This window comes from Pelobates fuscus, chromosome 5 (genome assembly GCF_036172605.1).
Source record: "Pelobates fuscus isolate aPelFus1 chromosome 5, aPelFus1.pri, whole genome shotgun sequence".
Taxonomy (NCBI): Eukaryota; Metazoa; Chordata; class Amphibia; order Anura; family Pelobatidae; genus Pelobates; species Pelobates fuscus.
Genome location: NC_086321.1, coordinates 190,538,209 through 190,565,415, shown reverse-complemented (window position 1 = coordinate 190,565,415; position 27,207 = coordinate 190,538,209). Strand labels below are relative to the sequence as shown.

The window sequence follows — 27,207 nt, the reverse complement described above, 5'->3', positions numbered from 1 at the left end:
GATCATTGTTCTTTTACTATGCTTCCCAATAATATCAGGAAATTATTTTGATATAACATCCCAACTCTTCAGTATGGTATAATGATAGCTGTTTCTTCAGTAACACAAATTGGCATTTCCAGGATGACTTGAGCAAAACACATCACATATTAATGAAATACTTCTTTTTTTAGAGGACTGATGACAGATTTCAGCCTTTAACCTAAGTGAAGAGGAATGGAAAAGGTTATTATTAGTATATCTATAGAAACTATGTCTAGTAGAAGATGACAACCCATTAAGCCTTAGGTGTACAACTATCTCTGGTGTGTGATATTATCAACATTGAAGACAACTAGACTTGTACATCATTTTTGACTGCAAGCTTTCAAGAGCTTTCAGGCTGCTTAATCTGGCATGTTTATCTTGAAACATAGACTGGAGTGGTCTTTCCTACATTCTAAATCTGCCAACATACCGGACTCAGAACACCTACCCCAGCCTGACCAGCGAGCTAAAGGCATCGGATGAACACGGGACTTTGGGTCCAGTCTTGGCTCCCTGTTACTCTACAGTCGTCCTCTCCCCCACCCATTACCTTAAGGACTAATCCAAGTTGCGGCCCATTGGTGGTATTTGCTTGTTTGATTATTGCTTTGCTTTCAGCGTGTCTTCACTTAATATCACAAACATGCTTCTGTCTAGCTCTGTTAGCTTACATATTTCTACTCAGCCGATGTTGTTATAAACATGCTAGTCTAGCCTATTAGTTTTTTCTTTAATCTCAGCCTGCAAGGAATTTAAACAGCACAATGTTTCACTTTTGTTTTCCAGATACCACAGTAACACTCCACTCTACCGTATCATACTCTACGCTATTATGCCACTCTTTAGTATGGCACACTACACACGAGCCACATTCCGGTAACCTTAGGAGCGACCAGCTTTATTCTACACATACCTAGTCCACCAAGCTAACACGAATGATAGCCACATATAGTATATCCAAACGGTGGACTGACGTGATACGGTAATGCCACACTTATGTAAAACAAGCATTGCTGTCCCTGTTACAACCCACATGTTGACTCACACGTGTTTAACTATTTACTAAATGTATGCTGAACTTAGTAGTAATATTATAGAACGTTACAAAAATATAAAAGGAGGCAGATACTCACAGGAGAGGTTGCATTATGTTAGCATGACCCCAATCTGTATGAAAATGTGCATCCCCCTCATTCTATTCTGTATCCCATTTAACATATGCCTCAATAAAACAAAGATTGACAAAAAAAACTGTACCCTTCCGCATACATTCAAACATTTCTACACAGAATACTACATTTGTCTAATTCCCTAGAATTACCTTAAATACCGTGACTGTTGCTGTATAGAAGAGGCTCACAAGAAAAAGAACCATAAAAGTGGACGCTGTAAACCATACATTTTCCAAATCTCGAGTGCATTCATCATCTATACATATGAATACTGTAAAAAAATAAAATATATATATATATATAAAAACACAGAATGATGTGAATAGAAACATATTGCTGTAAATTGCATTAAAAAAAAGAAAGAAAAGCAAGGAAAAGTCAGCTACTTTGCTAAAGATTTGCTAAAGACTGACTATCTGGTGACCAGAGCCATGTATAATTGCGTAACATTTCTATACATTTTGTTAAATTTGCTATTACTTCCATTGCTTTATATGCCTCTTCTATATCAGCAGGTGGGACATTTCAAAAAGGTTCAACGTGTAGGCTTTAACAGTATTATTCATTAAAGTGATAATTCAAGGTGAATTCAAAACGAATTTCAAATTTAAGATCATAATAGCTGAACTAGTAAGATTCTCCAAGTCAGCTATGCTTTCCATTCAGATACTATGACCTTTATTTTAAAAATCACTTTAAATTCACTTTTAATCCTCACATTAGTGAATAACCCTGTAAATCTTATTATTTGTAATATAATATGAAGTTTACACGTTATTTATTTTAACAGAGAACAAAACATCACAAAGCACCGAAAAAATTATATCTATGTCACTGTGTATGGCATTACAAGCAAGGGGCACCAAACTCACTTGTATATCATCAGTGAGTGTCATTTTCCTCCTTAATGCTTCATGCAGCTGCCATCATGAGACTCCCTCACTTAAACCCATCACAACCTTTTTGTTAACCCCTGCACAGTCAAAAGCAGTGTTCCCCAACCCAGTCCTCAGGGACCACCAACAGTCCAAGATTTATGTATTTCCCTGTTTTATTCCAATGGAGATACTGACAAAACCTGGACTGTTGGTGGTCCATGAGGACTGGGTTGGGGAACACCGGTCTAGATGATCAGGCCCTTCCTTCATTGTCTGTTATTTATCTCTGACATTATTCTGCATAATGGTCCATTATTTCTATTTTCAAACATATTATTGCATACTTGTTGTGATGCTTGGTTAAGACAATATAGTTGTATCCTGTTCAGCACCAACAGAATAATATTGTAGTATCATATTTTAATCAATGACTGTTTAACATGAAAAAGTAAATGTTGGACATTGCATATCTATGGAGTGTATGTGATAATAAGATGTTAATTACATAGGGAATAGAAATTAGCACTAGTTGTGTCATTATCTGAATGATTTTAAATGTTGAGTTTCTAATTCTCCTCCTCCCCCCTTTTATACATTAATAGGATCATAGAGGAAAACCATCAGAGTATGCAATCAAGCTGGTCTGAGTCATATTTGAGGTTTTAGAAAATCAATTCTAGTGCAAAACTTAAAAAACGTACTGCATACCTTGCAAACAAACTAAATAATCCAGGTGATTGTGCTGTGTTTTGGATTTAACCTCAATACGTGAGTATGTATACACTTATTGTGGCTTTAAAGGGATTCCCCAGGACCAGGAAAACAAAGCAGTTTTCCTGGCACTGTAAAATCCTGGAGTGTCACCCTTCCTCCTGCCCCTCATCACATGTTGCTGAAGGGGTTAAAACCCCTTCAGACTCTTACCTGAATCCAGCGCCGATGTCCCACGGGGCTGGGTCATGCTCTGCATTTGCTCCTCCCCCGCCAACATCAGCTGGCGGGGGAGACCTAATGCACATGCGCGGCAATGGCCGCGCTCGCAATAGACCTCCCCATAGGAAAGGTCCGTGAGGACGTCTAGCGTCAAATAGCGAACCAAAAGTCTGTTTAGATTTTGAAAGCGCCCCCAGTGGCTGTCTGGTAAACAGTCACTGAGGCAGACTTAGACTTGCAATGTAAGTGCAGAAGGGTCACAGCATCCAGACTACTTCAATTAGCTGAAGTAGTCTAGGTGCCTACAGTGTCCCTTTAATCAATCAAGCTCTTGCCAAGCTTTTAAATGGGTTTGAGACTTTTTCTGTACTATTTGTACAATACTGTACTATCATATGGTCACTTTTAAAGAATGCATATTTAAAAAAATCTGTTTATATAGTTATATATGACCCATTTCAATGAACAAAACATAATTATGTATATATATTTAAAGGGACACTATATTCACCAGAACCACTACAGCACAATGTAGTGGTTCTAGTGTCTATAGCCTGCCCTTGCAGGTTTCCCAATGTCAGCACTGGTGCCTATAAACACCTTTAGTGGCAGTCACTCAGATGGCCACTAGAGGTGCTTCCTAGTCCAGTGCTGTACAGTGTGCAATACTGGCATTCAGATTCTCCAAGCTTTGCAGAGGGAGATGCTAAATGTTCCCCATGGAGATGCATTGATTTAATGAAGATGAAGATGCTGATTGGCACAGATGCTGATTGATGATGTCAGCCATGGAGGAGGAGCCAGGTGGGGCCAGCTGCGGTGAGAGTGGTAAAGCATGGACTAAAAGGTGATCCGATTGACCCCAGACAGCTAAACAACCACTTCAGGACTATAGTGCTAGTGATACATGTTTGTATTTCTGACACAATAGTGTGCCTTTAACTATCTGGATTAATAATATGAACCTATTTTTATTATTTTGCTATATCCATGACAGTCACCTTTATTACCTTTACCAATGCCTACCCTTTTTTGAAATAGACAGGTACATAAGTGCCAGAGCTAAAATGCCTTGTTATCTCTTTCTATTTTTTGTTATGCTATTTGTGACAGGTTGGTTGCATCTTATCTATGTTTGATATAAACTGCACAAGATTTTTAAGAGAGAAATTGCCAGATCAAATTCTGAGGTTGTCCTTCAATTAAATATTGAACGACTCTAGAAGTATCTTGAAGACTGATGAACTGCCTGGATTACAGACAAGGACCAAAAAGCAAAACGGCACTGTAACTTCGTTGGATTGGAAGTATAATCTTGAAATGTATTAAATGAAAGGATTCTCTGTAATATGTATGTATGTATGTATGTATTTCTGTTATGAAGTGAAATTTCTACTAATTTACACAAATGTTTCCCTAAATTTTTAAAGAATACATGAGCTGCACATGTTTGTGACATTAGGAGGTTCAATTTTGGGATTGTAGAAAACAGACATTAATAATTGGGCCCAATTTTTTAGACAAAAGACATACCACCATTACCTTTACATGTGTTTCTATTTGAAGCATAATTTATACATTGTTTGGAGGTCATTAAAAAATTAATGTTTACTAATTTTCAGTTTTGAGGATGCAAATCATAGCTGTCTAAAAATGTCCTACTTGCTAAAGTATACAAGATCCTAACTGCTTTTCTATATGAGGTTTACAAATAAAGAGCCTCTATTGGTTGTTCTTGATCTATACAACAAGTCAACAACATTTCTAAATTTAGTAAATACTTTTAGTTCATTGTATGTATTTCCAAAGTGGTAGGGGAACACACGTTTTCATAACATCCCCCACCCCATGACTCCTTTCCTGCAACTGTCAAAAATGACCTACCAAGCACTCAATAAACCCTTCTCTAACAAACTATTTAATCCCCCTACTTTAACCCTTTGTGTCACTATACCCCACTCCCTCTAGCATGTAAGCTCATCGAGCAGGGCCCTCAACCCCCTCTGTTCCTGTGCGTCCAGTGGTCTGATCTCAATTATGTGTCTGTTAGTCCACCCATTGTACAGCGCTACGGAATTTGTTGGCGCTATATAAATAATAATAAAATAATAATAATAATAATAACACTCACTGGTTATTACTTATTGTATTGGAAGCCCCCACACAAATATTTGTCTTATTTGTATTCCTAATTTTCGGCAGTTAGATTTGTTTCTAAATCTATGTCTTAATTGCATTTAAACTAATGGTTATAAAACTAAATAAGGTGGATCTGATAATCATACTTCCATCTCTCTCTCTCTTTTCTTTTAAAGACAAACAGATACATTCAGTACAGTCTGATATAAAGGGAATTCAAAATAAATTCAGAGTGAATTCAATCTTTTAAAGTGACACTCCAACTCTTGAAATAAAAAAATATATTTGTAACACTGGAGTGTTCCTTTGTTAGTTTTGATTTTAGAATCCATTCTGTTCCTTAAAAAATAATTACCTCTAATCCTTACCCAAGCTCTAGTCTGCCCCAGGAGATCAACACTAGTGAGGATATTTTGGACAAATCTAATGCATCTTACAGTGAATGTATGGCATTCACAGTGGGCCATCAATAGAATGCATTTCACAGAGAAGCTCTGAAAGCTCCTGCTTGAGTGAATGCTCAAACTGAATGAGGACGGAAAGCCCACTAGCTGTCTAATTTAGGGTGGGAAGTGCAATTTAGTTCATTTAGAAAACTGTGTAGGAGGGGGAGAGCAGCACCTTGGAAAGAGTCCTCAAATATGGGTCACTGTCTGGGTCAGCGTGGTCCAGAGGTATGCAGAGAGAACAAAACATGACACCAATATAGTGCAGTATATTATATTTACTAGGTGGGGTGAATATATATGGTTGTACACACAAAAACTCAAAATTGTAAGTATACACCTATATTCACCTCACCTAGTACATCTAATATACTACACTATATGGGTGTCACTTTTGTTTCTCTGCATTCCTCTGGACCACTCTCCATTGGATCATAACACCAAGTACACATCCATGGGCGGGGATCATCATCTATTTGGAGGTATTATCAGCTAAATATACCATAAGTGCAATTCCATTTTTCTAAATATTATCCAGCTATCAATATGCTACAATATATAACTTGCACTATGTCCTCTCTTCTTTTTACGTACCAACTCAAACTGACCCAGATTTGAGGAATTTCTTCAAGGTGTTGCACCCCTCCTCCTACACAATAACAATCTAAGACCAGAAAGGAGAAATTCTGGTTTAGATTGTTCCTGCTGCCTTAACAACTACCTAACAAGGGCTAGAAAGCTATCACTTTGAGAAATCAATATTTTTTTTAATTTAATTTTAAATTTAAGGTAAATTTAAGGTAAAAAAGTGAATTTAAAATTTAATTTAATAACTGGAAAAAATCAGCTATGCTTTCAGTTGTCCACTCTGGCTAGCAATATTACATTCACAATGAATTAATTTTGAATTCTCACATTTGTGAACAGCCCTGGTAGTTTTCCCATACACAGCTTTGTTGGCCTAAAGTTTGAAATTTACTTGAATTCTTAGTAATTCCCACTTTAGTGAATAATCTTTTAAAAATATTGCATCTGAGAACAGTTTCTACTTAGACATTGAGCATGATGATTTTCAGAATTGCTTTGTTCTAAAGTAAAGCTCCAAAATCATCACCATTGCATTTATAAAATCTTGTGCACACTGTATAATGCTAAGATGCCATCTGTCTTCCTCCATTAATTGCAGTTTTATTGCACTCCATTATTTTATTGTTAATAAATGATATGGAAATTAAATCCGTCAGTTATAAATGTCCTTTTTTTATCTTACATTTTATCTTACATTTACTGCGTTAAGAAGGTGTCTGAGTATGTGATCAGCTAGATATTATTTGAATACCAATAGAGGATTATTATACAATATATACAGAAATCTTTTTGTAGTGTAATCATGTCATTTGTGATTGACATAGGTTGGTAGTTATAATGGAAAATGGTACATAGAAGTATTTTTTGAAAATCAACTTGAACGCCACTAAGTAATATTATAGAATGTTATCGGTTTTATAGACTGTGCTTACAGTCTCTTACCAAAGTGTTTATTGTATGCTTGCTAATGTCCAGTAAGACTCAGTCAGATTGTACCTTTGAAGGCAGGTACAATCTGTCAAGATAGTTGGTCAATGGGAGCACTATAAAAACATTAAATGTAACGTTGTAAATTATGGTTCTTTGTATTGTCTTTTTTTCTGCATATATTACATAGAATGGAACAAAACATGACAGTTTAGACAATACATTTTATTGTTGCAAAAGAAGGTTTATGTGAGTCATATCATGAGCAACTACAGCTAATGATTTCATTGTAAAACAAGAACACATTGATTTGGACAGGTTAATGACAAGCACTGAGGGTTTCTGACATGACAAGAGACACATTGACATTAGTGGGTTTACCGCTTGACTTATCAATGCTTTGTTGTCTGATGTAGTAGGGAAGTGCTTCATGTCCAACAACACAAGTGAATACATTTCCATCTTTCCATTTGTTGGCGGAGACGGTCAAATAACTATACATAACATAGGTACCATCGTCCTTTTTGATGGGTGCTGTGTTCACATACTTGTCTACGCTGACCTCATTGCCACCATCCAACCATTTAATGAGAATATCGTTAGGGTAAAATGTTGTCACAAAGCAGGTGATTGAAGCCAGCTCTTCCTGCTCAAGCTCTTCATGGGCTGGGGGAAGGACGTATACATACGGAGCACTAGGTGTCCTCTCTATAAATGCAAAACACATTATGCAATTATTTATTAGAATGAACATTTTATTTTTTTTATGATATACTTTTTAAATAAAATAAGCAACATTTTGATTCTTATGAATTGTTCTTAATGGCTTGATGAATATCCAGAGAAATTAAATTTTGCACATATCATACATTTGCAGTTATGGTGTACAATACCTTATTTCTGCATTGTTTTACATATAAGGTGGTATAGTAAAGAGAATTAGAATGAAATAGTGAACTAGTTCTTTGCAACAATGAATATATGCTATCAGATATATATTTTATTTCAAATTGCATGATTAAAATGTATGACTGTGTAAAGATAAAATATATGACCGATATTTAATATAACAATGTGCAAATTACTTGAATTTGGTATTTTGACTTCAAAACATCTATGCCTTTAAAACAGAATAGGACTTTGTGCATATTACTTGATGAGCAATGGACATACCATTGTGTTTGAAGATCACTTTCTTAAGTGGTGATGGCAAGTCTTGGCTTTTGACTGTGCATGTGAACTTCTCCCCAGTTTCCCAGTCTTCAGAACAGATTTTGAGGTAACTGTACATACTGTAAGTCCCATTGTCATGAAGAATTGGATCCTCAGTGAGAAATGTGACATTTCCATTTTCCCTGGTCCAAATGACCTCAACGTTTTCAGTGGTTCTCATGTTGTTTACGAAACAGACAATCTTGGCATTGCGTTTGATATACAAGTCTTCAAAAGTTGGTGGGATCAGGTAAATTTCCAAGCTGTCAGAACATGGTTCTGGTGGAGATAAAAAAAAGAAAAAAGGAGATAGGGTCACACTCAATCACATCAATTTAAACACAGGGTGCTACTGGGCAAGGGTCAGCAAAAAAAACCCAAGAAATGTATGCATATAGAAAGAATCCCAGGCACTCACTGTGATTGTTCTTCAAGCAGGTTTATTGCAACGTTTCGACCTCAATGAGGTCTTTTTCAAGCTTGAAAAAGACCTCATTGAGGTCGAAACGTTGCAATAAACCTGCTTGAAGAACAATCACAGTGAGTGCCTGGGATTCTTTCTAGAGATAAAAAAAAGAGTCATAACCTAGACCATCCAGAGTCATAAACCAGAAAATAAAAATATTTTACTAATTGATGCGGTATGCATATACCAAGATAAAAATGTAATTAAACATTTAACCTTGTCCTTTTTTAATTATTATGGTGAATACTTCATTGTGTAACCTGTACTTCTAACCCACAGTGCTATTAGAACTAATATGAGAAAACTTTTAATTATTTGTACATTTGATTTGATGAATGACATTTAAATAGCAACTGCAGGAAACAATCACTTACAGAGAAAAGTATCACCCTTGATAGCATATTTATAGGGGTTGATTCTTACCATATGACTGTGCTCAAGGCCTGATTTTTTTTCACTATTTTCATTCTATACATTTTTGTTATCACATTAGTCATTGTGAGATGGGGAAGCTTCCATAACTGCCTAAGTGGCAAATCTGCATGGATACTGTAAAAAGAAAGTCCATGCCAAGTGAAGAGACTTTTAGGGGGAAAAGAGCAGGATCACAGCACAGGTGTTTAGTGGTGGAGGATTTAGGGTACCAGTCTTAATCTGATGTGCATCTATAAACTTTGACTTTGGTTATCATTGGCCTTTTGATGTCTATTCTACATGCAATAATGTCAAAATGCCTCGATGTGGTAATGTGCATATGGAAACTGCACTTATTCTTAATGTGTATCAGCCTTTGTGGCATTGTAAAACTATATTTTTTATAAATAAAAAATTATGAGCATTGTCTATTGAATTTCACTTACCTGTGCATTTGCTGATATTAGCAACAGTATCAATTTTAGAAGCAATGTGTGTCACAATACACGAGTATCCAGTGCCTTTGTTCCATTTTCCTTCCAGGATTGTAAGATGACTATTGGCAGTGAAAAGGCCATCATTTGCCTTCAGAGGTACTGGCACTGTTGCGCTTGCACTGACATCTTCCTTTCCATTCACCAACCATTGTACACGGATGTTTTGCGGGTAAAAGTTGGAAATAAGACAGACCAAGTCCAATGTAGTGTTAATATTCTTATGTCCTACAGCAGCTTTAACAAGCTCTGCATTGGCACAGGGGGGCTGCAGTAACAACTGCACAGTTGGCTGGGTGCATGGCAATGCTGGAGAAAAAATGGAGAGTAGACAGGAATACAGTTTATGTTGGTTATCAAGCTCAGTCATACATCAACATTTTCAATTTTTTTTGTTAACATTTATTTTCAAAGTATCCAATCTCCTGTTCTCCTTTAACCATCATGTTTACTCTTATGGCCTTTAATTTTAAATTTCAAGCAATTGGGGAAAGTAGAAAACATGATGCATACTTATTTATGAGGACCAGACTATTATAGACTGATGATGTGTATGATGAACTGCAGCTATTGGCAAACATAGCCGAGCCTGCTATGGTGAATCTGCACCCTACTCATAGTCCATTGTAATAGTGTATAGTGTATGCCAGTGTTAGGCAGATATGAACTCATCTAATTTATTATGAAATATCCATGTGTCTTACCTCGTAATGTCTTCTTTTGGTTTGTGCCAGAGAAAGAATGTGCCACACTACATTGGACAGGGGCATTTTTTAGTTCTGATGCTGGGATGCTGATCTGGCCACTTTGTATAAAGAGACCATCTGTTGCTCCAAGAACAGGTTTTGTTGATCTAACAGAAGAGATTTTGCTTCCTCCAGTCCATGTTATTTCCACAGGAGATGGCATGAACCCAGTAGCCAGGCAGCCAATAGTCACATTAGTTTTCAAATCAACGTTACCACAGCAAGGAATCAGTGGGAAGACCAAGGGTGCTGAGAGTGGGACTGGGGAAAGAGAAAATACACACACAAATACATATCTATTAATATTATTATTGTTATTATTATCATCATTAACATGTAAATATGATATATGCCATAAAACTATGTTATTCTAGATCAGTGTTTCCCAAACCAGCCCTATACATTTCTATATTTTCCTGTTTTACTACAATGGAGATACTGACAACACCTGGAGTGCTGGTGGGTCTTGAGGGCTGCTTTGGGAAAAACTGTTCTAGAACATGAGTGGCAAATGGTAGATCCCCTAATGTTGTCAAATTGCATCTTCCATGGTACTTTGACAATCTAAAATCAGCCAAAGCATCATGATATTTGTAGCTCTACAACATCTTGAGATCTATCTTTTATCCAGTCCTATTCTAGATCTTACATGTTAAGTGCGTGTATTGAAGACACAAAGCAGTCTCTGTTTAAACGTTGAAATCACATTTGATTCAGCTGATCACATTGGATTACATATGGAAACTGCTAACCCACAGATAATTTAATAAAAAATGTGAATAGTGCATACAAGAACGATTTAAAGGTAAACTGAAGAAATATAGTTTTTTTTTTTTTTCAAGATCAGTATTAGAGCTAGCCATATTCCAGTGATAAAATATTGAAATCATAATAATTTGCAGTGATATCCTGGCAGAAAAGATGAAGAAAATCTTATTTCAGTAATTGGTATACAAGCACCTCATTTAGACACACAGGGGCAGCTAGGGAATGCTATTTTTTTTTAGATTTATTCACCAACCTTGAAATTGTGGGGGGTTGAGAATGGAATTGTATACCTCTCACGTGTCCCTCCTTAGTCCCAAACATATCTGTCCCTCTTTTCTAAACCAATGCTCCACTTTTGTATTGTTGAGTGTACAATAAAGTTCCACAGCAATAATACTTACAGTAGTGTGTCTTTAAACTACAATAAATGTTTTTAGAAATACATATACATTGTTCTTCTTCTAAATTACATTTAGTGGCATAAATTATTAGCAAGTCACCAAACTATTTTTTTGGAAGAGTCCTCTTTCTGGCCACACTCCCATTCACACACCCCTACAATCAAGGTGCTGCTATTTGTTGGGAGGTATGGAGTTACACGTTTTAGGTCAAAATAGTTGAGCTGGAGTATTTTGGCAATTTTTCCCTGTGATCTATACTTACCAAATGAATCCTCCAAAATCCCTTGCTAGAATTGTAACTCTGAAGACTTTGACATTCTTAATGTGATTTGACACAGAGGGATGAACTATGATTGACTGGCAAATTATTTATATTATAACATGTAATAAGGTTATCTTGTTAATAACATAACAAAACTCTTATCAAAGTACTCTTACTTATACTTCACCCTGCCTCCCTCTCCCTCGCTGCCCTCCGTCCCCAGGGAATAAAGGGTTAAAACACCTGTATTTACTTATGCGACAAGCAGGCGCTAATGCGCATGCGTAGCAAATGCCGTGCGGATCTGACCTGCCAATAGGAAAGCATTAAATACTTTCCTATGGGGAAAAATCTGAAGCTGGATGTCCTCATGCAGAGCGTGAGGACATCCAGTATCAGGTACTCACTAAGTGCAACAGGGACAGTGCACCCAAACAACTTCAATTAGTTGAAGTGGTCTGGGTGCCTATACCTTTAAAGTGACATTAAGTCATGCATATTTAGTCTCCTTCATTGTCAGCCAGCTAAACCCTAATTAATTGTAGGGCTCCACGATCACTAATTTATCTTAACTTTTATCTATAACAGGATGTGCTAAATAAATGTTCCGATTTTGAGTGTCAGAGTTCATTTAAAATGTAACCTTTTGTATTCTTCATATATTTGATCTACCATTCCTTTTCTGAAGAAAGTTATTGCTGGATACCTAGAGGTAGTCTTTATAGTCCATCAAAATCACAACACATAACAAGTACATACATTGCAGCTGATTTATTTATTTGACCCTTTCATTCAAACCTTAAACTTCATTATCTAGAACCATTGTGTTAACCTAATATTGATCCTTGAATCTATATATTCTACCATTTGCTAAATTCGTAGACTGATATGGAATCCAAACAATATCATTGCATAGTTCTGATGTTCCAAGTTTTACTATCCAGCTATTCCTATACACGTTGCTATCCTGTTGTTCCTGTACACTGTGCTACCCTTGCTATTCTCCTGCACAATTCTTTCTATCCAGCTCTTTCCCAACACAGCTCCATCCTTGTTATTCCCACACATAGTTATATTCTGCTCTTGCAGAAATCTATTGTGTTAATCCGCCACACAGCTCTATCTTTGCTATTTGTCTACATTGCTTTATCCTGCAAAAACCCTGCACTGCTTTATCCTTGCTATTCCTGTACATTGCTTTATCCTGCTATTCCTGTACGTTGCTCTATCCTTGCTATCCGTGTATTTTGCTCTATCCTTGCTATTCCTGTATGTTGCTCTATCCTTGCTATTCCTATACATTGCACTATCCTGCTATGCATGTAAATTGCTTTATCCTTGCTATTCCTGTACATTGCTTTATCCTGCTATTCCTGTACGTTGCTCTATCCTTGCTATCTGTGTATTTTGCTCTATCCATGCACATTGAATTACATGTTAAGTGCGTTGCTCTATCCTTGCTATTCCTGTACATTGCACTATCCTGCTATGCATGTAAATTGCTTTATCCTTGCTATTCCTGCTATTCCTGTACATTGCATCCGTGCAACACACACACACAGACTTATCCTTGTTATTCCCATATCCTTGTTATTTAATTCTTCTATTGTCCCACACAGCTCTATCCTTGCTATTCCTGTACATTGCTATTCCTGTACATTGCTCTATCCTGCTACGTTTGTACATTGCTCTATTCCTGTACATTGCTATTCCTGTACATTGCTCTATCCTGCTTATTTTGTACATTGCTCTATCATATTCCTGTACATTACTCTATACTTGCTATTCCTGTACATTGCTTTATCCTGCTATTCCTGTACATTGCTCTATCCTTTCTATTCCTGTACATTACTCTATACTGCTATTCCTGTACATTCCTCTATCCTGCTATTTCCCTGCTCAGCTCTGTCCTTGCTATTCCTGTATATTGCTTTATCCTGCTATTCCTGTACATTGCTCAATCCTTCCTATTCCTGTACATTGCTCTATCCTGCTATTTCCCTGCACAGCTCTGTCCCGCTATTCATGTACATTGCTCTATCCTTGCTATTCCTGTACATTGCTCTATCCTTGCTATTCCTGTACATTGATTTATCCTGCTATTACTGTACATTGCTATATCCTTGCTATTTATGTACATTGTTCTATCCTGCTATTCCTGTACATTGCCCTATCCTTGCTATTCCTGTACATCACTATATCCTGCTATTCCTGTACATTGCTCTATCCTTGCTATTCATGTACATTGCTCGATCCTTGCTATTCCTGTACATTGCTTTATCCTGCTATTCCTGTACATTGCTCTATCCTTGCTATTCCTGTATATTGCTTTATCCTGCTATTCCTATACATTTCTCTATCCTGCTATTTCCCTGCTCAGCTCTGTCCTTGCTATTCCTGTATACTGCTTTATCCTGCTATTCCTGTACATTGCGCTGTCCTTGCTATTATTGTACATTGCTCTATTCTGCTATTTCTGTGCACAGCTCTATCCATTGCTATTCCTGTACATTGCCCTATCCTGCTATTTCCCTGCACAGCTCTATCCTTGTATTCCTGTACATTGTTCTATCCTGCTATTCCATGCACAGCTCTATCATTGCTATTCATGTACATTGTTCTATCCTGCTATTCCCTGCACAGCTCTATCCTTGCTATTCCTGTACATTGCTCTATCCTTGCTATTCCTGTACATTGTTCTATCCTGCTATTCCTGTACATTGCTCTATACTTGTTATTACTCCACATTGCTCTATACTTGGTATTACTGCACATTGCTCTATCCTGCTATTCCTAGCACAGCTCTATACTTGCTATTCCTGTACATTGTTCTATCCTGATATTCCCTGCACAGTTCTATCCTTGCTATTCTTGTACATTGTTCTATCCTGCTATAACCTGCACAGCTCTATCCTTGCTATTCCTGGACATTGCTCTATCCTGCTATTCCCAGCATAGCTCTATACTTGCTATTCCCGTACATTGCTCTATCCTGCTATTGCCTGCCCAGCTCTATCCTTGCTATTCCTGTATATTGCTCTATCCTGCTATTCCCTGCACATCTCTATCCTGCTATTCCTGTACATTGCTCTATACTTGGTATTACTGCACATTGCTCTATCCTGCTATTCCTAGCACAGCTCTATACTTGCTATTCCTGTACATTGTTCTATCCTGATATTCCCTGCACAGTTCTATCCTTGCTATTCTTGTACATTGTTCTATCCTGCTATAACCTGCACAGCTCTATCCTTGCTATTCCTGTACATTGCTCTATCCTGTTATTCCCAGCATAGCTCTATACTTGCTATTCCCGTACATTGCTCTATCCTGCTATTGCCTGCACAGCTCTATCCTTGCTATTCCTGTATATTGTTCTATCCTGCTATTCCCTGCACAGCTCTATCCTGCTATTCCTGTACACTGCTCTATACTTGTTATTACTCCACATTGCTCTATCCTGATATTCCCAGCACAGCTCTATACTTGCTATTCCTGTACATTGTTCTATACAGATATTCCCTGCACAGCTCTATACTAGCTATCCCTGTACATTGTTCTATCCTGCTATTCCCTGCACAGCTCTATCCTTGCTATTCATGTACATTGCTCTATCCTGCTATTCCCAGCTCAGCTCTATCCTGATATTCCTGTACATTGCTCTATCCTGATATTCCCTGCACAGCTCTATACTAGCTATTCCTGTACATTGTTCTATCCTGATATTCTAAGCACAGCTCTATACTTGCTATTCCTGTACATTGTTCTATCCTGATATTCCTTGCACAGCTCTATACTAGCTATCCCTGTACATTGTTCTATCCTGATATTCCCTGCACAGCGCTATACTTTCTATTCATGTACATTGCTCTATCCTTGCTATTCATGTACAGTGTTCTATCCTGCTATTCCCTGCACAGCTCTATCCTTGCTATTCCTGTACATTGCTCTATCCTGCTATTCCCAGCACAGCTCTATCCTTGCTATTCCTGTACATTGCTCTATCCTTGCTATTCCTGTACATTGCTCTATCCTTGCTATTCCAAGCATCCTTGCTATTTCTGTACATTGCTCTATCCTGCTATTGCCTGCTATTGCCTGCACAGCTCTATCCTGCTATTGCCTGCACAGCTCTATCCTTGCTATTCCTGTACATGTCTCTATCCTTGCTATTCCTGTACATTGTTCTATCCTGCTATTCCCTGCACAGCTCTATCCTTGCTATTCCTGTACATTGCTCTATCTTGATACTCCCTGCACAGCTCTATACTTGCTATCCATGTACATTGCTCTATCCTTGCTATTCCTGTACATTGTTCTATCCTGCTATTTCCTGCACAGCTCTATCCTTGCTATTCCTGTACATTGTTCTATCCTGCTATTCCCAGCACAGCTCTATCCTTGCTATTCCTGTACATTGTTCTATCCTGCTATTCCCTAACACAGCTCTATCCTTGCCACTATCACACAAGACTCTATCTGTACACTTACATAGTGTGTTGTTCGTGTACAATGCTCTATTCTTGCTATTCCCCCACATAGCTCCATCCATTCTTTCCCACACATAGTTCTATCCTGGAGAGCACTTGTATGCTAGCCCTGTACACAGTATAAACAGCATAACACTTTTTCCTATTTTGAAATGACATCACCTGTTTTTTATTGATCAAATGCCTTAGTTTGGTTAAATAGATCTACAATAAATATTCTAAATATTTTTATATTATTCATTTGCATCCATTCCTATGCCTTATTATTCTTTTATTATTCTACAAACAGTTTTAGTTATCTAATGAATAGCATATTGTCCAATTATTCCAAAACATTGCCTAATTTATGGATTATTTTTCCATATGTTTAGTAACATGGGCAAAATACTGGAGAATACTGATACACCATTTAATTTCTATAAGACGATATCTATCTATCTGTCTGTCTGTCTAGACAAAATACTGGTGAAGACCGATACAAGATTTGATGTATATAAGTCTATGTAAAATATCTATAATATCTATGTGAAAGCCAAAATTTGCTTACCATGTTAACAGGTCTTTCTTGCCAAACATGGGTGAAGGGATTCTTCTAAGGCACCTGAGCATTAAAGAAATGAAAGACAATGAGGTATTAAAAACTCTGTATTTTAAAATTTGCATGAGGTGAATGAATAACCTTAATATGATACTTGGCCCTGAGGGTATAGTATGTAATTGCTTCCTCAATTGGCTGGACCTCTGGAGAATTGAGTGTATGGGTGACTGATTTCATCTAATAGCCTGAAACAAAAATCTCAGAAGTGACAATAGTAAAGTATTTTTGTTCTATATTTCCATAGAGCAAGTTTGTTAGATAAATTAAAAGTCAAGGTTAGTGAAATACTAAATCTAGGATATTGATAATTAAGTTACATCAACGGTCTCAATGTTCCTGCTAGTGATAAATTATCTACTCTGATTATTCTTTGTTCCTCCTTACAGACATCACTAGTCTTAACCCAGTGTAATCCTATCAAATAAAACATCCTGAACTATTATTACATATTATTTATATAATCGTATTGTATTCTTCAATGATGAACAGTGGCTAGACAATAGAATGAACTGAGAGAAAGCAAACACCAGATAGGAGGAATGAGGAAAGGGAAAGGGAATGAGGGCATATGAGGAGAGATGGAAGTGGGCAGGTGAAACACAATTATACATTTTGAATATCCTATTTTTATTTTACAAACAGAAAAAATTGAAGAATTTTCAATAACTTTTTTGACAGCTTGCATATAAGTGAGACATTTGGCCCTTTAATGGAGTGCTGGCACAGGATACCCAAACCAAAGTATTTGTTAATAACTATTCCAAGAGATTATGATCTGCTACAATCAATACAATCAGAGACCATAAAATACAAGCACCTTACGAAAAAAAGGTATATTCAGACTTATCAACCTATACAAGGCTGAAAAGAAGATCATTCGCAAACTACAAAGAAATCTTGAGACTTAAAGGGACACTCCAGGCACCCAGACCACTTCTGCTCATTGGAGTGGTCTGGGTGCCAACTCCCACTACCCTTAACCCTGCAACTGTAAATATTGCAGTTTTTCATAAACTGCAATATTTACATTGCAGGGTTAACTCCACCTCTAGTGGCTGTCTATTAGACAGCCACTAGAGGTCACTTCCTGGGTTCTAGCACAGGTTTCCTGTGCTAGAGAGTCGCTGGACGTCCTCACGCTGTGTGAGGACCTCCAGCGTCGCTCAAAACCCCATTGGAAAGCATTGAAATGATTTTTCAATGCTTTCCTATGGGGAGACGTAATGCGCATGCGCGGCATTTCCGCGCATGCGCATTAGGTCTCCTCGGCCGGTGAGCGAGATTAGTCTCGCCCACCGGCCGACGTAATCACTAGGAGGAGCGTCGCGGAGGCGGAGACAGCGGCGAGGGACATCGCCGCTGTCCCAGGTAAGTGACTGAAGGGGTTTTCACCCCTTCAGTAACCGGGGATTGGTGGGTGGGAGGGAGAGGGACCCTCCAGTGCCAGAAAAACGGATCGTTTTTCTGGCACTGGAGTTTCCCTTTAATAAAATACAATATAGATGGGGATTTCCCGTAAGACTCTTAAACCACAAAGACTCAAAGTTATTCACAATGGATTCTCCAGAAAAACTGAAAGGCTGGCTGCAAGAGAGACATTTGATTCCAGAACTCGACGGCAATAATTAAGCTACAGGAGAGAAAAGAGAGAAGAACTTTGAAAGGAATTTAAGAAATGCGTAAACTATACATACATTCAGGATGAAGAGAATATAGACGAAAAGGGGGGAAGAGAAAATAATATATATATATATATATATATAAATATATTTTGGTGTTCTGCATGGGACTCCTGCAGGACTACTAATGGGAACGGCGTTCCTGCTGTGGAAAAAGTGCAGGAACACCGTTCCCAACACCGTTCCCATGCAGGACTCGAGCCCTGGATATATGTGCTATACAAGAGACACATTGGAGGAGTTTAGATACATTCTTTAAAAATTCAAAAGAATTCCCTGAGATTATTAGATCCTCAATGCAAGATAAAAGGAAATGTGGAGTTGCATTTTTCTTTTCACGCAATATAGACTTAAATATAAAATATTTAGAACAAGATCGGGAAGGACGGTAAATTAAAGTGATCTGTACGATCAACAATGTCCTTTATACATGAATTAATACTTATTCAGCAAATGTTGCTTCAATGAAATTTATATCTGGACTTTGGGAGAGAATAAACAGGATAAAACAGGGACACATTATTGGATGGGAGACTTTAATTGTGCAATAGACCCAAAAGTTGATAAACAGATAATGAAAAATAGACATATAGATAGAAATACCTATATACACAAGCTTCAAAATGTCGCTCTTTGTCCAGGTAAATTTACTATACGACACTTGGCACACACTTCTCAAAAACGTATTCAGCATACTCGAAAATTGATTACATCTTGACAGATAGAAACTCAATACAAAGAGTTAAAAAAACAGATATTAATGAAGTTACATGGTCAGACTATAATATAATTTTTATGGAACTAAAAGACAATTTTGCCAAAAAGCAACCATAATGGAAACTTAATTGATCACTATTGGAATCCCCACAAAATATAAGTTTAATAAAAAGAATATTAAGCAATAGTTCCAGGAAAATTCTTCTAGGGAGGTATCTCCAATTACTGTATGGGCTGCTTTTAAATGTTTGATCCAAGGTCATTTTATAAAACTGGCTTTTTAAAATAAGGAAATCAGAGAAAGTAATTTATCTGAATTATATATTAAACTGGAAAATTTGTCATGTAGTAATAAAGAAAGTACCTCAAGTGATACCTCAAATCAAATTAATGACATTAAAAATGCAATAATGAGAAAATAATGCTTGAAACTTCCAAGAAATTAGAAAAAGTAAACGCTTACCACTATTATAAGAGCAATAAAGCGGACAAGCTACTAACAAACAAGTTAAAAATATCCAAAAAGCTAAATCTATATCTAAGGTAATATATAATAAATAAACTCTTTTGTTCCCCGATAAAATAGCAAATGCTTTTGAAAGTTACTATGGTGACTTATATAACATCGGTTCTAAAGAGCCCCTGCAAAACACAGACTCATATTTTCATGGAAAGGAATTTAAGAAAATAACTCCTCAATAACTAGAAACATTAAATGAATCATTTTCAAGTGAAGAAATTACAGAGATTATTGATCACACAAAACTCAATAAAGCTCCAGGATCTAACGGTCTGACCGCCATATTTTATAAATCCTTTAAAGACAAATTGGTGCCATATTTACATACTACTTTTATTGAGTTCGCAGAAAAAGGTAGTCTACCAGAAGATTTAATAAGGGGAAATATTGTCACTATACTAAAGCAAGACAAAAACCCCCATGACACTAAGAGCTATAGACCCATTTCTCTTCTGAATGAAGATCAAAATTTTATATCTGATATAATTCACATAGATCAGGTAGGATTCATTCCAGGGAGGACATCCGCTAATCATATACTGACATCATCTAATGTTTTTGAGATTGCCAATCGGCCCTGTCTTTGGACGCAGAGAAAGCCTTTGACAGGGTCAGCTGGGAATTCTTATCAAACACTTTAAGGGCTTTTGGACTGTCAGGTAGGATACATCAGGCTATTATGGTGCTATACTCGAATCCAACAGGAAAAGTAATAGGTCAGGACATTGTTTCTGATTCTTTTAAATTAAAAAATGGTAGCAGACAAGGCTGCCCGCTTTCTCCACTTTTATATGTTATGACCATTGAATTACTGGCAATGGAGATAAGGAAAAATAACAAAATAAAAGCCTTTAAGGATCATACAGAGATAAAAAATAAAATGATATGCAGATGACGTATTCATCGTGATGGAAGACCCTGTAACTTCAATTAATGAACTAATGCAAGTAATACGTACATATAGCAGTTTCTCAAATTATAAATTAAACATCTCAAAGAAAATGGCCCTTTCTTTTTTTATAACACCTCGAATTAGAATGAAGATAACATCTAACTTTAAATTTCTCTGGGCCAAGAAATACTTCTCTTATTTAGGCCTGAAAATCTCAGGAAAACCACAAAACTGAATGGAAATTGATTTGCTTCCACTGATTAGAGAAACCAATATAAAGTTAAAAACTTTGGTTAAAAAAGAAATATCATAATGGGGTAAAATTAATACCATCAGTTCTTATGTTTTACCAAAACAAACATATATATTGAGTCTAATCCCAAGCAACATTCCTATGAATTGGATTAAACTATTGCAAAGTTTATATGGTCAAAGAAAAAACCCAGGATTAGCTTTAAAATGTTGTCTAAAAAAATAGAGAATGGAGGTTTGGGGTTCCCATCCCTGATAAGACTGGTCCCCAAGCCTCTAGTCACCCCCCCCACCCAAATAAAAAATAATCCCCTACCTACCGCCCTCACCCTAAAATAGTGAGGGGGGGGGGGAAATAAAAGAAATAACTACCTGTTAAAAAAAATAAAGCTTGGCATTTGATGTCTTCTTTTTTCTAAAATCGTTTTTCAGCCCTAAAAAAGGCCAAATAAAAACCATAATACCCGTCGAACTTGTAAAAAATAAAATAGAAAAACCTGAGCGCAAAAAAAAAAATCAGATGAAAAAGAAATAAACCCGACGCTAAAAAATTAATCCATATTCACCCGGTGAGGGCACGCGCAGACTGAGCTCCGTAGGGCGGGGAAAGGTTTATAAAGCCGTGCCCTGCCCTGCAATTAGGCTCAGAACACTCTGATTGGTTTACACATTCTGCTATAATGTAAAGTTTACATTATATTCTTTACATTTTCACTTTCCTTTAAGGTGTTAAACCTCTCTCAAATGGTTTAACCCTAAAGGCTTCCTTCAGATCTCCAGGTGGCTCAGTGGTATTCTGCTTCTGAAACGGAGTGTCAGATTGACGTCAGGCATGGGTGCCACTGTTTGGCTAAAGTCAGCTGATGCTGTAAGCCAATCGCTAGTTCCCAGTTTAGATAAATGTTTTACTTTTTTATGAATGGGGAGCTACTGATTGGCTTATAGCGTGAGCTGACTCAAGCCAATCAGCGGCACTCTGTGCTTTCTGACACTCAGTAAATAAAAGACACATTAACACTGATTTTTTTTTTACCTGGGGAGATAAGAAGGTCCAAATTTTCCTTGTCACGCCCTGGTATCAAAGCCTTATGATGTGGTGTCCAGAATAAAGTGGAGTGCCCCTTGCTACAAAGTTTAGTGCCTTACGATACTTCTTTCTGCCAACCTCAGGGGTTACTCATCCACTTTGTTCTCCCCCCCACACCCACTTGATTATACTTACTTACCAATTATATGTGGGTGTCTCAGCCTCACTACTCACTTCCTTTCATCGTTAATGAGGCATCTACGGCTTCTCACTCCCTCCAGTCACCACAACTGGCCTAGCATTATATATAGGAGTAGTCTGCTAATATGTACACTTCTGTAAATAACAGTTTACTATATTTTTACATATTTTTGTGTATTATTCTTAAAAAATGTGCCTGTACCATTCATGCCATAATACTATGTTTTCTCAATGAAAAGCTTGTTGTCGCTGTTGTGGCCCTACAAGCTTGTTTGTACTCCTAAGCATTGAAAATAAAGATTGACAAAAAAAAAAAAAGATTAAAAAACAGCAAGTAATTTTGAAGGAATATATAGCAAAGTAATAACAGAGAAATGATAAGATGAACTTACTCCAGGTGTTGTGAGACGGGATTGGCATTTCAGCGAGCCCAGTGCTCATGCTTGTGTAACCCTGCCCCTACGTGATGACGTGAAGCGTACGTCGTGAAGTGACACGATTCTGTCGCCATAGTAATGCAGCACAACAATGCTGGTTGCTGTGGGTATTGGAGAAGTGAGACTATGTGAATAATATTAGCTTATGTTATTAGGGTGAGAGTCTAACTGAGAAGGGAAGGGAGTTCCACAGGAATGGTGCAGAAATAGATATCATGAAGGTGAGCACCAGAAGTGATAGTATGAACAGTGGATAGGCTCAGATATTCAGCAAAGCGTAGGGGCCTGGATGGAAAATACTTCTGTATTATCAAGGAAAGATAGGTAGAAGCAGCATTATGTAGAGATTTGTAAGCAAGTACCAGCATTTTAAATTGAGCTATATGGAAGCCAAAGTATGGGCTGACAGAGGAGGGATGTGTGGGAGGTGCGGGCAGGCAGGAAAATGGGCCTCCCATCGCATTCACTGTAACGGGGCAAGTTGGGAACACGTAAGACCACTGAGAAGTGATTTGCAGTAGCCAAGGTGAGAGAGGATATGAGAGGACAGGGCAGCACCTTAAAGGGGGGCGGATTTGCGCTTTGTTTTTGAGATGGAAACGGCAAGATTTGGCGATCAACTGGACATGAGGGGTGAAGGAGAGGTTGAAGTCAAGGAGAAAACTTGGAGGGAAACAGACACCAATGCAGCATTTAAGGGAGGAAAGTACAGAAATTCTGTTTTGTACAGGTTAGGTTTAAGGAAGTGAGCAGCCACCTAGTTTGAAATAGCAGAGAGGCAGTTAGAGACATGAGTCAAAAATGATGTGGATAGATTGGGAAAGGACAGATAGATTTGTGTGTCATCCGCAGAGAATGAAATTGAAAGCCAAAAGAGCTGATGGGTTAACAAGGAAGGGAGTATAGATCGAGAATAGTAGGGCACCAAGAACAGAGCCTTGGGGAACACCAGCTATCAAACAGCAAGGAACAGAACTCCATCAGCTGTTCCACTGCACTAAGCACAGCCTTTCTCATCTCATGCCCTGCACTCTTCTCTATTCTCTCTTTCCTACTCCCAAGCAATCTCATTCAAAACCCCATGCATACAAAACCCACACATACTTCCTGCTTCTTGCAGCTAGTGATGTTTCTCCCAACACGGACCCTTCACCTTCTCTGCTCACACTAAGCCAACAAGAAACCACACTAATGTCTTCTCAGTACCCTCCTATCTATCCTGATCTACCAACATTCAGGGAGCACTCTAGAACACCCACTCCTTCTGCAGAAATCTGAAATCGACAACTATACATGACTTCTTCATCTCACATTCGCTTACACTATTAGCACTCAACGAGACCTGGTTGTCCCAGGTAGAGAGTGCTACTACTGCCTCTTTATCTTTTGGTGGACTACAATTCTCCTACACTCCCAGCCTAGGCAGTTCATTGAACACTTTTCTTCCTGGTTGCACCACTTCCTCTCCTCTAGCACTTCTTCTCTTATACTTGGGGACAGTGGCGGAACTACCACGGTCGCAGGCGTCACAGTCAAGATGGAGCCCATCTCTCTGCTCCCTGCTGATGCCTGCAACAGTGGGCCACCGATAGGAGCTTTGTCACATGGGGCCCACCTGGGGCACCACGAATCGGCATTTGTACAGTGAGGCAGAGTAGGCACCTTATTACCTGGATGGCAGGTGCCTACTCTTCTGATGTATACCAGCCTCTTTCACACTTTTAACTCTCCTCTGCACCCTGTTGCTCCTTCTTCCAACTTCACCACCACAAACTTTGCAACTCACTTCGCTGAGAAGATGTCTACAATCAGGAAAGAGATCTATCAAGTCTCTTCTTCCCCTACCAATATATACCCCAACTCCACTCCCTCTGCTTTTCTGTGCTCATTTGCAACTGCTACAGCAGAAGAGGTTTCTGCTCTGCTATGGTCTTTCCACCCCCCCACCTGTTTCTTCGATTCTAATCCCTCTTATCTCATTCATGCTCTGTCTCCTTCTCTTGCTCTGCATCTCAATAAAATATTCAATCTCTCCCTCTCCTCATTGGTAAGAGATGTTTGATTCTCACAGCAAGGGTAAATTGCCATTGCAGGGCATGATGGATAGGTGTCAGGGACCAGGAACCAGACAGAGACAGAACTTTATGCAAAGACACCTTTATTAATAAATAACAAATAAATAAATAACCAAAAGCAAAGTCCAGGAATCAAGCAGGGGTCAGTCACCAGAGCGGGTAGTCAGACAAGCCAGGATCAGGAGCACGGAGAGCAGCCGAGTCAGGAACAAGGCCGAGTCAGGAACCAGGAACAAACAGGAAACACAGGAACAAGGAGACTTCTGGGGAACAGGAAACCACGCAAGGGCAAGGAGGTTCTGGGATTTGCTGCTTAAATAGGCTGAACTGATTAGCAGCAGGGTTGATTACTACTCTTAGGTGAGTAACCGTGGCAACATGCTGAAGGAGCTGATAGTAATTACAGCTGAAAACTCAGTCACTGAAACAGAAAGGGTTGCTGTTTAAAACAGCAAAGAAACCCTGACAGTACCTCCCCCTCAACGACTCCCCCCATCACTGCTGGTGGGTTCGGGCTTCATGGGGAAGCGGGCGTGATAAGAACGAAGGAGGGATGGTGCATTGACATCAGAGGCTGGAACCCAGGAGCGTTCCTCTGGACCGTACCCTTTCCAGTGCACCAAATATTGGATCTGTCCTCTGAAGACTCGTGAGTCAATGATGCTGCGTATTTCATATTCTTCATGATTGTCAACCGGAACAGGACGTGGACGTGGCACTGAGGTGGTGTAACGATTACAAACCAACGGTTTCAAGAGGGAAACATGGAATACATTTGAGATGCGCATGTTAGCAGGAAGGTCAAGTGCGTAAGCTACAGGGTTAACCCTTCGAAGTATACAAAATGGGCCAACGTATCGGGGTGCCAGTTTTTTGTGAGGGAACACGGAGCCGTAGGTTGTGAGAAGACAGCCATACCCTCTCTCCGACCTGATAGGTAGGAGCAGGAAGGCATCTGCGTTTGGCCTGGAGTTTGTAGTTCTGCATTGCAACGAGTTCTGAACCTGCACCCAAGTGGAACGGAGTTCCCTGAGATGTTCCTCCAATGCCGGTAACCCCTGTGGCAAGAACGTATCAGGCAACATGGACGGTTGAAACCCATACTTCGCCAAGAACGGGGATAGCCGGGAAGAGGCATTAATTGCACTATTGTGGGCAAACTCCGCCCAGGGTAGCAGATCAGACCAGTTGTTCTGGTGGTCAGAAATGTAGCAACACAGAAACTGTTCCAGTGTTTGGTTAGCTCGTTCCGCTTCACCATTGGATTGCGGGTGGTAGGCCGAGGAGAAGGAAAGCTGAATTTCCATTTGTGTACAAAAAGCTCTCCAAAATCTGGACACGAACTGGCTACCCCTATCTGAGATTATCACTTTGGGTGACCCATGCAAACGAAAGACCTCCCGAGCAAAAATTGTTGCAAGTTCCTGGGCAGTTGGTAGTTTTTTCAAGGGAATGCAATGCGACATCTTCGAGAATCGGTCAACAACCATGAGAACGACTGTATTGCCATGGGAGACCGGAAGATCTACAATAAAATCCATGGACAAGTGGGTCCAGGGTCGCTCACCATTAGGTATGGTTTGCAAGAGACCCACTGGAGGGTGTCGTGGGGTCTTATTTTGAGCGCACACAGGACAGGCAGCTACAAAAGCGGTGACATCCGAACGGAGACTAGGGCACCAAAATTGCCGGGAGACAGACCAGATTAACTGGTTTTTGCCTGGATGTCCAGCTGCTTTGGGGTTGTGGTATGTACTTAATAGTTTAGTACGGAGATTAATAGGTACAAAACAACGGCCATTAGGTTTCTCTGGAGGAGCATTAATTTGTGCAGCCAGAATCTCCTCGCCTAAGGGTGAGGTGAGGTTAGTACGGATGGTGGCCAGTATATGGTCCGGAGGAATCACAGGAGTAGGGGTTATCTCCTCTCTAGATGGAGGGGAGAACTGTTGAGACAAGGCATCAGCCCGAATGTTTTTAGTACCGGGCAAGTAAGAAACCACATAATTGAATCTTGATAGGAAGAGATCCCGTCTAGCTTGCCGGGGGGAAAGACGCTTAGCTTCGGAAAGACATGTAAGATTCTTGTGGTCTGTGAGGATGAGGATTGGCACTGAAGTACCCTCAAGAAGTAGCCTCCATTCTTTGAGAGCTAAAATTATGGCTAGAAGTTCTCTATCACCAATCTGGTAATTGCATTCCGCCGGGTTCAATTTCTTCGAGAAATACCCGCACGGATGCCTGGAGCTCTCTGGGTTAGGACGTTGAGACAGGAGGGCGCCTACTCCTGTTTCAGACGCATCGACTTCAAGAATGAATGGTAAGGCAGGGTTAGGGTGTGCCAGTATAGGAGCAGCAGCAAAGGCGACTTTGAGAGACTCAAAGGCAGTAATGGCTTCCTGTGACCAATGCTGTGGATCAGCATCTCTCCTGGTCATATCCGTGA

At 38.9% G+C, this 27,207-nt stretch overlaps 2 gene segments (V, D, J or C); both read right to left on the bottom strand.

The window, feature by feature from the left end:
• The window catches only part of LOC134611216 (Ig alpha chain C region-like), a 280,513-nt gene that overhangs the window by 95,548 nt on the left and 157,758 nt on the right, over positions 1-27,207 (bottom strand).
• LOC134611215 (Ig mu chain C region membrane-bound form-like) lies at positions 52-16,968 on the bottom strand. The segment is given in 7 exon segments: positions 52-202; positions 1,349-1,470; positions 7,492-7,818; positions 8,284-8,601; positions 9,649-10,005; positions 10,401-10,703; positions 16,911-16,968. Coding segments are annotated over 6 exon segments (1,341 nt in total).